The following is a 12,399-nucleotide window of genomic DNA, read 5'->3' as shown; positions in this document are numbered from 1 at the left end:
TAAGTAAGGAAAGTTGTGTGGCACTTTGAAGCACATATAGTGCATCGATATACAAGCACATACCATTTGATCAATGCATGATGCTGTCCAATTTTTACTTACCAGTGCATCATCTTGCAATGAAGCAAAAAAGAAGCCATAGAGCAAGTTAATTTGCTCCTTGTGATCAATGAAGTCAAACATTGCAACCAGCCAACGATAAAAAAGTACCTATTGAGAGACAAAATGCTTATCTTTAGAGAAATATAACTTGCAGAGGAAGGAGCTTAATTCCCCCCCTCAGGGCTGTTTTAGAAGCCTCTAGCGCAAAGAAGGATAATAGATTTTATCTCTCAGTAAAAATTTCTGTTTGAACAGACTCCTTGCATCAAGCTACATTGTTCCAAAACTACAGGCTTTGCACAAAAGGCCACTGCCATTACTCCATAAGTGGCTCTTCCTTGCCAGCCCTTAAGTGGTTCTGAAGGACTTATCATCAAAGGGTTTAAAAAGATTACCTTGGTGCTACCAGAACACTTGCCAACACAAAGCCAAGAGACCGCCTTAACCACAGAATCTTCTGATATTAGAGTTGCTGGAATCATACACTTGAATATCCGAGTGTTTACAGCACTCCCTGGAAAGCAGACAAACTCTAAATCAAACTACATTTTAGGATCTTGACTGTTTCCTTACTATTATTAACTCTTGGTCCTAAAAATTTCACTTCACATTGAAGGCAATAAAATAATATTCAATATCTCTTATCATCATTACAAAACATAGTTTGAAACAAAAATGTACCTTTAACTTTTAATATAAACTATAAAGCAAATTCTTTGGTTCTAATATTTTTATCTAACAAGGGAGGATGAGTACAGGGTTTCTTCTTGGCATGATGAAAATGTTTGGAAATTAGATAGTGGTGATGGTTGCACAACTCTATGAATATGCTAAAAAAAATTTTTAAAAAACCCTGAATTGTATGCTTCAAAAGGGTGAATTTTATGGTACGTGAATTATACCTCAAAAAGTCTTTTACGAGAGATTAACCAAGATGGCGGAGTAGAAGGACGTGCTGTCACTCCCTCTTGCGAGAGCACCAGAATCACAACTGGCTGCTGGACAATCATTGACAGGAAGACCCTGGACTTCACCAAGGAGGATACCCCACGTCCAAGGACAGAGGAGAAGCCACAGTGAGACGGTAGGAGGGGCGCAATCAGAGTAAAATCAAACCCCATAACTGCTGGGTGGGTGACTCACAGACTGGCGAACACTTATACCACAGAAGTCCACCCACTGGAGTAAAGGTTCTGAGCCCCACGTCAGGCTTCCCAACCTGGGGGTCAGGCAACGGGAGGAGGAATTCCTAGAGAATCAGACTTTGAAGGCTAGTGGGAATTGGATTGCAGGACTTTGACGGGACTGGGGGAAACAGAGATCCCACTCTTGGAGGGCACACACAAAGTAATGTGTGCATCAGGACCCAGGGGAAGGAGCAGTGAGCCTGGGGGAGACTGAACCAGACCTACCTGCTGGTGTTGGGGGGTCTCCTGCAGAGGCGAGTGGTGGCTCTGTTTCACCGTGGGGATAAGGACACTGGCAGCAGAGGTTCTGGGAAGTTCTCCTTGGCGTGAGCCCTCCCAGAGTCTGCCATTAACCCCACCAAAGAGCACGGGTAGGCTCCAGTGTTGGGTTGCCTCAGGCAAAACAGCCAACAGGGAGGGAACCCAGCCCCACCCATCAACAGTCAAGTGGATTAAGGTTTTACTGAGCTCTGACCGCCACAGCAACAGGGAGGGAACCCAGCCCCACCCATCAACAGTCAAGTGGATTAAAGTTTTACTGAGCTCTGACCGCCACAGCAACAGTCAGCTCTACCCACCACCAGAGCCTCCCATCAAGCCTCTTAGATAGCCTCAACCACCAGAGGGCAGACAACAGAAGCAAGAAAAACTATAATCCTGCAGCCTGTGGACCAAAAACCACAGTTACAGAAAGATAGAGAAGATGAAAAGGCAGAGGGCTATGTCCCAGATGAAGGAACAAGAAAAAACCCCAGAAAAACAACTAAATGAAGTGGAGATAGGCAACCTTCCAGAAAAAGAATTCAGAATAATGATAGTGAAGATGATCCAGGACCTTGGAATAAGAATGGAGGCAAAGATTGAGAAGATGCAAGAAATGATTAACAAAGACCTAGAAGAATTAAAGAACAAACAAACAGAGATGACCAATACAATAACTGAAATGAAAACTACACTAGAAGGAATCAATAGCAGAATAACTGAGGCAGAGGAACGGATAAGTGACCTGGAAGACAGAATGATGGAATTCACTGCTGCGGAACAGACTAAAGAAAAAAGAATGAAAAGAAATGAAGACAGCCTAAGAGACCTCTGGGACAACATTAAACGCAACAACATTCGCATTATAGGGGTCCCAGAAGGAGAAGAGAGAGAGAAAGGACCAGAGAAAATATTTGAAGAGATTATAGTCGAAAACTTCCCTAACATGGGAAAGGAAATAGCCACCCAAGTCCAGGAAGCGCAGAGAGTCCCATACAGGATAAACCCAAGGAGAAACACGCCGAGACACATAGTAATCAAAGTGGCAAAAATTAAAGACAAAGAAAAATTATTGAAAGCAGCAAGGGAAAAACGACAAATAACATACAAGGGAACTCCCATAAGGTTAACAGCTGATTTCTCAGCAGAAACTCTGCAAGCCAGAAGGGAGTGGCATGATATACTTAAAGTGATGAAAGGGAAGAACCTACAACCAAGATTACTCTACCCGGCAAGGATCTCATTTAGATTTGATGGAGAAATCAAAAGCTTTACAGACAAGCAAAAGCTAAGAGAATTCAGCACCACCAAACCAGCTCTACAACAAATGCTAAAGGAACTTCTCGAAGTGGGAAACACAAGAGAAGAAAAGGACCTACAAAAACAAACCCAAAACAATTAAGAAAATGGTCATAGGAACATACATATCGATTATTACCTTAAACGTGAATGGATTAAATGCCCCAACCAAAAGACATAGACTGGCTGAATGGATACAAAAACAAGACCCATATATATGCTGTCTACAAGAGACCCACTTTAGACCTAGGGACACATACAGACTGAAAGTGAGGGGATGGAAAAAGATATTCCATGCAAATGGAAATCAAAAGAAAGCTGGAGTAGCTATACTCATATCAGATAAAATAGACTTTAAAATAAAGAATGTTACAAGAGACAAGGAAGGACACTACATAATGATCCAGGGATCAATCCAAGAAGAAGATATAACAATTATAAATATATATGCACCCAACATAGGAGCACCTCAATACATAAGGCAACTGCTAACAGCTATAAAAGAGGAAATCGACAGTAACACAATAATAGTGGGGGACTTTAACACTTCACTTACACCAATGGACAGATCATCCAAAATGAAAATAAATAAGGAAACAGAAGCTTTAAATGACACAATAGACCAGATAGATTTAATTGATATATATCGGACATTCCATCCAAAAACAGCAGATTACACGTTCTTCTCAAGTGCGCACGGAACATTCTCCAAGATAGATCACATCTTGGGTCACAAATCAAGCCTCAGTAAATTTAAGAAAATTGAAATCATATCAAGCATCTTTTCTGACCACAACGCTATGAGATTAGAAATGAATTACAGGGAAAAAAACGTAAAAAGGACAAACACATGGAGGCTAAACAATACGTTACTAAATAACCAAGAGATCATTGAAGAAATCAAAGAGGAAATAAAAAAATACCTAGAGACAAATGACAATGAAAACACGATGACCCAAAACCTATGGGATGCAGCAAAAGCAGTTCTAAGAGGGAAGTTTATAGCTATACAAGCCTACCTAAAGAAACAAGAAAAATCTCAAGTAAACAATCTAACCTTACACCTAAAGAAACTAGAGAAAGAAGAACAAACAAAACCCAAAGTTAGCAGAAGGAAAGAAATCATAAAGATCAGAGCAGAAATAAATGAAATAGAAACAAAGAAAACAATAGCAAAGATCAATAAAACTAAAAGCTGGTTCTTTGAGAAGATAAACAAAATTGATAAGCCATTAGCCAGACTCCTCAAGAAAAATAGGGAGAGGACTCAAATCAATAAAATCAGAAATGAAAAAGGAGAAGTTACAACAGACACCGCAGAAATACAAAGCATCCTAAGAGACTACTACAAGCAACTTTATGCCGATAAAATGGACAACTTGGAAGAAATGGACACATTTTTAGAAAGGTATAACCTTCCAAGACTGAACCAGGAAGAAACAGAAAATATGAACAGACCAATCACAAGTAATGAAATTGAAACTGTGATTAAAAATCTTCCAACAAACAAAAGTCCAGGACCAGATGGCTTCACAGGTGAATTCTATCAAACATTTAGAGAAGAGCTAACACCCATCCTTCTCAAACTCTTCCAAAAAATTGCAGAGGAAGGAACACTCCCAAACTCATTCTATGAGGCCACCATCACCCTGATACCAAAACCAGACAAAGACACTACAAAAAAAGAAAATTACAGACCAATATCACTGATGAATATAGATGCAAAAATCCTCAACAAAATACTAGCAAACAGAATCCAACAACACATTAAAAGGATCATACACCACGATCAAGTGGGATTTATCCCAGGGATGCAAGGATTCTTCAATATACGCAAATCAATCAATGTGATACACCATATTAACAAATTGAAGAATAAAAACCATATGATCATCTCAATAGATGCAGAAAAAGCTTTTGACAAAATTCAACACCCATTTCTGATAAAAACTCTCCAGAAAGTGGGCATAGAGGGAACCTACCTCAACATAATAAAGGCCATATATGACAAACCCACAGCAAACATCATTCTCAATGGTGAAAAACTGAAAGCATTTCCTCTAAGATCAGGAACGAGACAAGGATGTCCACTCTCACCACTATTATTCAACATAGTTCTGGAAGTCCTAGCCACGGCAATCAGAGAAGAAAAAGAAATAAAAGGAATCCAAATTGGAAAAGAAGAAGTAAAACTGTCACTGTTTGCGGATGACATGATACTATACATAGAGAATCCTAAAACTGCCACCAGAAAACTGCTAGAGCTAATTAATGAATATGGTAAAGTTGCAGGATACAAAATTAATGCACAGAAATCTCTTGCATTCCTATACACTAATGATGAAAAATCTGAAAGAGAAATTATGGAAACACTCCCATTTACCATTGCAACAAAAAGAATAAAATACCTAGGTATAAACCTACCTAGGGAGACAAAAGACCTGTATGCAGAAAACTATAAGACACTGATGAAAGAAATTAAAGATGATACCAACAGATGGAGAGATATACCATGTTCTTGGATTGGAAGAATCAACATTGTGAAAATGAGTATACTACCCAAAGCAATCTACAGATTCAATGCAATCCCTATCAAATTACCAATGGCATTTTTTACTGAGCTAGAAGAAATCATCTTAAAATTTGTATGGAGACACAAAAGACCCCGAATAGGCAAAGCAGTCTTGAGGCAAAAAAATGGAGCTGGAGGAATCAGACTCCCTGACTTCAGACTATACTACAAAGCTACAGTAATCAAGACAATATGGTACTGGCACAAAAACAGAAACATAGATCAATGGAACAAGATAGAAAGCCCAGACATTAACCCACGCACCTATGGTCAACTAATCTATGACAAAGGAGGCAAAGATATACAATGGAGAAAAGACAGTCTCTTCAATAAGTGGTGCTGGGAAAACTGGACAGCTACATGTAAAAGAATGAAATTAGAATACTCCCTAACACCATACACAAAAATAAACTCAAAATGGATTAGAGACCTAAATATAAGACTGGACACTATAAAACTCTTAGAGGAAAACATAGGAAGAACACTCTTTGACATAAATCACAGCAAGATCTTTTTTGATCCACCTCCTAGAGTAATGGAAATAAAAACAAAAATAAACAAGTGGGACCTAATGAAACTTCAAAGCTTCTGCACAGCAAAGGAAACCATAAACAAGACGAAAAGACAACCCTCAGAATGGGAGAAAATATTTGCAAATGAATCAACGGACAAAGGATTAATCTCCAAAATATATAAACAGCTCATTCAGCTCAATATCAAAGAAACAAACACCCCAATCCAAAAATGGGCAGAAGACCTAAATAGACATTTCTCCAAAGAAGACATACAGATGGCCACGAAGCACATGAAAAGATGCTCAACATCACTAATTATTAGAGAAATGCAAATCAAAACTACAATGAGGTATCACCTCACTCCTGTTAGAATGGGCATCATCAGAAAATCTACAAACAACAAATGCTGGAGAGGGTGTGGTGAAAAGGGAACCCTCTTGCACTGTTGGTGGGAATGTAAATTGATACAGCCACTATGGAGAACAATATGGAGGTTCCTTAAAAAACTAAAAATAGAATTACCATATGACCCAGCAATCCCACTACTGGGCATATACCCAGAGAAAACCGTAATTCAAAAAGACACATGCACCCGAATGTTCATTGCAGCACTATTTACAATAGCCAGGTCATGGAAGCAACCTAAATGCCCATCAACAGACGAATGGATAAAGAAGATGTGGTACATATATACAATGGAATATTACTCAGCCATAAAAAGGAACGAAATTGAGTCATTTGTTGAGACGTGGATGGATCTAGAGACTGTCATACAGAGTGAAGTAAGTCAGAAAGAGAAAAACAAATATCGTATATTAATGCATGTATGCGGAACCTAGAAAAATGGTACAGATGAGCCAGTTTGCAGGGCAGAAGTTGAGACACAGATGTAGAGAATGGACATATGGACACCAAGGGGGGAAAACTGCGGTGGGGTGGGGATGGTGGTGTGCTGAATTGGGCGATTGGGATTGACATGTATACACTGATGTGTATAAAACTGATGCCTAATAAGAACCTGCAGTATAAAAAAAGAAACAAAACAACTAATACTAAACTTTCATTGGGTTATTTGTATGGAAACATGTTAATATAAATGTTTCAGACATTACATGAAATTTCTAAAAATCTTATATTTGTATTTGTATGGAAATATGTATGGAAATATGTTAATATAAATGTTTCAGACATTACATGAAATTTCTAAAAATCATATTTGTATTTGTATGGAAATATGTATGGAAATATGTTAATATAAATGTTTCAGACATTACATGAAATTTCTAAAAATCTTATATTTGTACTTGTATGGAAATATGTATGGAAATATGTTAATATAAATGTTTCAGACATTACATGAAAAAAAAAAAAAAAAAAAAAGTCTTTTACTCCTAGGAAAATTTCAAGGACCTTTTAAAATGGCATAATAGATTCTGATTTATTTAAAGCTACTCTAAGATATCTTGCATGAGCTCCTATGTTTAAGAATAAATAGATATATTTCTAGTCTCCATCCCCCGCAAAAAAGTGGGAAGGATAGCAGAATGAAACAACTATACTATTAGCTGGTAGTAATATCATTCTATATTGGTCCAATCTTTCCATCATACTCTCTTGGCTTCTATGCTATCCTCCCATCTGCTAATAGAAGTGATTTTGTGAGTAGTTTTGTGTATACCCTATATCAACTTCTGCTTATTAAGGCTTCAATAATTAAATATACATGTATATCATCAATTTCTTTTTGTATTTAAACATTATTTTATTTGCATTATACAGTGGTGATCACAACCATTCACTGAAAAAACAGTGTTCTCAACTTCTCATGCAAGTAGAAGCCTCAACAATATCTTGGATACATGTGTCTTTAACCACTGTTTTACAGGTATTATAGCGTGGTAATCACATCCATTCAGTATAACACTGTTCTCAACTTCTCCCACAAGTAGCATTCTTAGAAACATACAGGTCTTTAAACGCTGTCTTACATGCATTATAGCATGGTTATCACATCCATTCACCAAGATAACACTGTTCTTAACTTCGCCTGCAAGCAGCATTCTCAGAAACATCTTATACATCTTTTCTTTTCCTACTAGTGTAGACCTCTTATTTTTGTTAATAAAAATTGTATATATTTAAGATGTACAACATGATGATACGATATAATCAGCCCTCCATATCCATAGGTTCTGCACCTGTGGATTCAACCAACCACAGACAGAAAATATTTGTTTAAAAAAAGAAAAATTCCAGAAAGTTCGAAAAAGCAAAACTTGAATTAGCCACACAAGACAACTATTTACATGGCATTTACATTGTATTTACAACTATTTACACAGTGTTTACATTTTATTAGGTATTATAAGTAATCTAGAGATAATTTAAAGTATACAGGAGGATGTGTGTAGGTTATATGCAAATATTACGCCATTTTATCAAGGGATTTGAGCATCCTAGGATTTTGGTATCCGCAGGGGGTCCTGGAACCAACACCCGGCAGATACTTTATACCTATATATAATAAAATGACTACTACAGTCAAGCTAATTAACATTTTATCTCCTCACAGAGTTACCATTCTTTGTGTGTGGTAAGAGCCCATGAAATCTATTCTCTTGCAAATTTCCAGTATTCTATACACTATTACTAACTATAGTCATCATGTTGTACATCAGATCTCTAGATTTATATATCCTACATAACTTCAACAATATATCTCATCAATTCCTACCCCATCATTCTGTGGAGAAGAAAGGAAGCAGTGGTGGCAGGTAATGAATCACAAGAATAAAAATCTCTGCTTTCCAGTCTCGTGGTATCTTGTTTTTACTCCTCTCTTCTCCCCTACTCCCATCCCCCAACCCTTGTAAAGTTTACAACAGTCTGACCGCTAACACTTTACACATGGCACCAAATTCAAAGGGAGAAATCAATAAAGACTCTATTCTTACTTCCCAGTGACTTTTCAATTACTAAAGAGTCCAAAGTCCCTTTGTACCTAATTATGACATTTCTAGCACACCTGCCCCTCAATATGTATTTCAACTTAGCAAAAGAGTTACATATAAAGATCTGGTAGTGATGGTGGATATCACAGAAATAACTAAAAGGAGAAAAGCAATTAATGAGGCTACATTTAATGTCACCAAATTCCAGCTTAACAGAAAAACGAAATTAGACTAGAAAGCCAGAGATTATTTTTTAAATTGTTACATACAAGTTTCTAAGTCTGAGGCATGCATTTTGAAACATGCATGCATTTTGAAACATGCATGCATTTGCAACAAGACCTGGCAAACATCACGAAAACCTTCTAAACGTTAATTTCTGAGATATCAAAAAAGAAAAGAGAAATTCCAAAATAGAAAACATCTGTACATTCTATACATGTTTTAAGGGGAGAAGGGATAGATAGAATTGTTCTCAATAGACACTAATCAGTTAAATATGAATTCCTAGAAATTTGTCAAAACCAATCTGAAACCACTTAGAAGAAGACCAATTTTATTAGGTCAAATTTAACTTTCTAGGAAAACAAAGAGAACTAATCAGGTAAAAATAGAGAACTAGGGACTTCCCTGGTGGCACAGTGGTTAAGAACCCACCTGCCAATGCAGGGGACACGGGTTTGAGCCCCGGTCCGGGAAGATCCCACATGCTGTGGAGCAACGAAGCCCATGCGCCACAACTACTGAGCCTGTGCTCTAGAGCCCGTGAGCCACAACTATTGAGCCCGCGTGCCACAACTACTGAAGCCCATGCACCTAGAGCCCGTGCTCTGCAACAAGAGAAGCCACTGCAATGAGAAGCCCGCGCACCGCAACGAAGAGTAGCCCCCACTCGCCGCAACTAGAGAAAAGCCTGCGCGCAGCAACAAAGACCCAATGCAGACAAAAATAAATAAATAAAAATTTTAAAAAATATAGAGAACTAAAATTCCTGCAAGTCATATACTGAATTCGGCTAGTAATATGCTGTCTCTCTCTCTCAGACAGACAGACAGACAGACACACACACACACACACACACACCTGCAAACATGATAGGGTATGCACAAAGGAACCCAATATGCAAGGGCTAGAAAATGGTATATAAAGTATTCAATTTTGATAGTTGTCTTAATTTAAAAAAAAAAAAGGAGAAAACCCAGTAGCAGTGTGGTGCAGCATAAACACTAGAAGGGGAGTTAGGAGATCTGAGATCCCCAGTTCTAGCTCTGAGATTAAGCAAGTCTCTTTAACCACTCTGGGCTTCAGTTTCCTCACCTTTAAAATGAGAATGTTCAAGGGCTAAAATACTCTCTAAGTCTCAATTTGGGTGAGGGTAGGTTAAAAGGTTCTTCTCGAGTAAAAAGAATAACGGACAGATATGATTTCTTTCTAAGACTCTCCCCCCACTGCCATTACAAATGAACTTAGAACAGAAAAGGAAGCATTGGCACAAAAGAAAAAACATCTTGACTATTAAGGCCACAGACACTGGAATGGAGACAGTATCAACAGGGACTTGCCATAGATAAGTGAACCTAAAGGCAATAAAATAGACCAAGTGATCTCTTAATGTGCCTTCCAGCAACACTATTTAAATTATTATCTATCCTTCTTAAGAGAAATACTAAAAATGGCTCCCATGTATTTGGTGACAAGAATCCATTTTATTTGTAAAGATATGTGATAACTAGCCATTTTCAGCATATGCACATAGAAACTTTTGGTTCATAAGGTAGTCTGAACACAAGAAAGGCCCATTTTATTGATATAATCTTATCAGATTGGTTTTATGAAGAGAATAGGAAAAATATATAGTTCTTTAACTGCAGCTGATTCCAATCAACAATCTAATTCAAAGTCTGAAAGGCAAAACAAATAGCAAACTGAAAAATTTATCCCCTTGACATACCAAATTTGCCACTGAGGGCCACATTTAATAGAATGTCGATTCCTTCTGGAGCTAACCCATTCTTCCACGCCACATTTTCCACAGTTTTCAAGTGTTTCTCCAAGGTTTTATCTTTACTCTGTGAAGTTTTAACGGGACCTGGAAGAGGAACAATATTAAATAGTGAGGACTTTAAAACTCTCTCACTCCTCAGCCTCAACAGTTACAATTACGATTCTTCAAAGGAATAGCTTTACGTAAAAGATGTCTTCCTAAAAACCCTTCAAAGCCTTTAAAACCCTAGAACACTTCACAGCAAAGCAGGAAAACTGAATCCTTCCCTGGCTTCTCTGCTCTAAACTAACTAAAAGCACTGAACTTAGACTAAGCTGTTGCAAAAACTAGGGCAGTGGTTCCCAAACTTTGCTGCACGTTGGAATCACCTAAGGAGCCGTTAAACAATCCCAATGCCCAGCTTGTATCCCATACCAATAAAATCAGAAAGTCTAAGAGTGGATGCCAGGTACCAGTGGGTTTTAAAGATTCTCGGGAAATCCCAATGTGCAACAGTTTGGAAACCACTCTGCCAGGAACATGCTTTGTTGCTATATCCCTAGTACCTAGCATACTGATATGTAGTAAGTGCTCAATAAATGTCCATTAAATAAACAAAAATCACGAATGAGCAAAAATATGCTTTCCTTTAAAAATCCTTAAGAAAAAAAGTCTGAATATTTTTACAGGAATAGGACTTAACATAAGGAAAACAATCTGTCTTACCTTTCTCAAAGTATGTCAGTGCTATTTGCAGAGCGCCTTCTGCTTGATCATCAGCATGTTCATAATCTTCCACTGGATTGTTTTGTCCATGTTTCGAGATGCTCTTTGAGTCACTTAGGTCCTCTTTTACTTTCCAGGCCGAGAGTCTAGTCTGATAGCTATTACTACCTTGTGAAGTCCTCTTTTGTGCCTGAGAGTTCTTAACTTCCCTTTGAAGTGACATTACTGCACGTGTTCTATACAGAAACAAGTGTCAAGTTACCATTAACCAGCCAAACTGTCCCTCCCTTTTTACTCCACAAAGACAGGGATCACACATGCCGGTATTCCCACATTTAGTACAGAGGACCTAGCATACAGGTACACAATAAAAAAACTGACAGCAATCCAGGCAACAAAATCTATAGGTTAACTTTCTCCAAAAGCCCTTGACCTAAATAGGAACAGAAACAACTCTCCAAGGTAACATTCACTAGCTGGCCTTGTGAGGGGAAAAAAACAGTAAGAGTACAGGCAACATAACAAATTCTCTTAAAAGGGCTATATCACATAAGTGAGTCCAAAACTAATCCATCTCATGAACTCAATGTTACTTTCTCCACTCCTATTTTTCTCCACCCTGCCTTGATTTTGCTTTTAAACTTTAATGTTGCCTGCTTTGTCAGTGCTAAGTTAAAGACAAACTGGTGGCCAAACCAAGGATTCTCAGAACAGAAACATGCCCCGATAATTCACTTATTCAATAAATAATTACTGAGCATCATCTACAATATATGCCATGCACAATTCTACTCACCGGGGA

General features: G+C 37.9%; 1 protein-coding gene across 2 annotated transcripts in view; it reads right to left on the bottom strand.

The window, feature by feature from the left end:
* Positions 1–12,399, bottom strand: part of CENPI (centromere protein I) — a 56,323-nt gene that overhangs the window by 42,677 nt on the left and 1,247 nt on the right. For both annotated transcript variants that reach the window (XM_059910268.1, XM_059910267.1), the window contains exons 2-5: positions 11,598–11,833; positions 10,839–10,976; positions 498–616; positions 103–210 (exon numbers count right to left, since the gene is read on the bottom strand). In XM_059910268.1, the coding sequence (XP_059766251.1) occupies positions 103–210; positions 498–616; positions 10,839–10,976; positions 11,598–11,820 (588 nt within the window). In that variant the 5' untranslated portion in view covers positions 11,821–11,833. The remainder of the gene's footprint in view (positions 1–102; positions 211–497; positions 617–10,838; positions 10,977–11,597; positions 11,834–12,399) is intronic.

The sequence above is a fragment of the Balaenoptera ricei genome, chromosome X (genome assembly GCF_028023285.1).
Source record: "Balaenoptera ricei isolate mBalRic1 chromosome X, mBalRic1.hap2, whole genome shotgun sequence".
NCBI lineage: Eukaryota > Metazoa > Chordata > Mammalia > Artiodactyla > Balaenopteridae > Balaenoptera > Balaenoptera ricei.
Note: the sequence above shows the minus strand (reverse complement) of the source record. Positions and strands in the feature narration are given on the sequence as shown.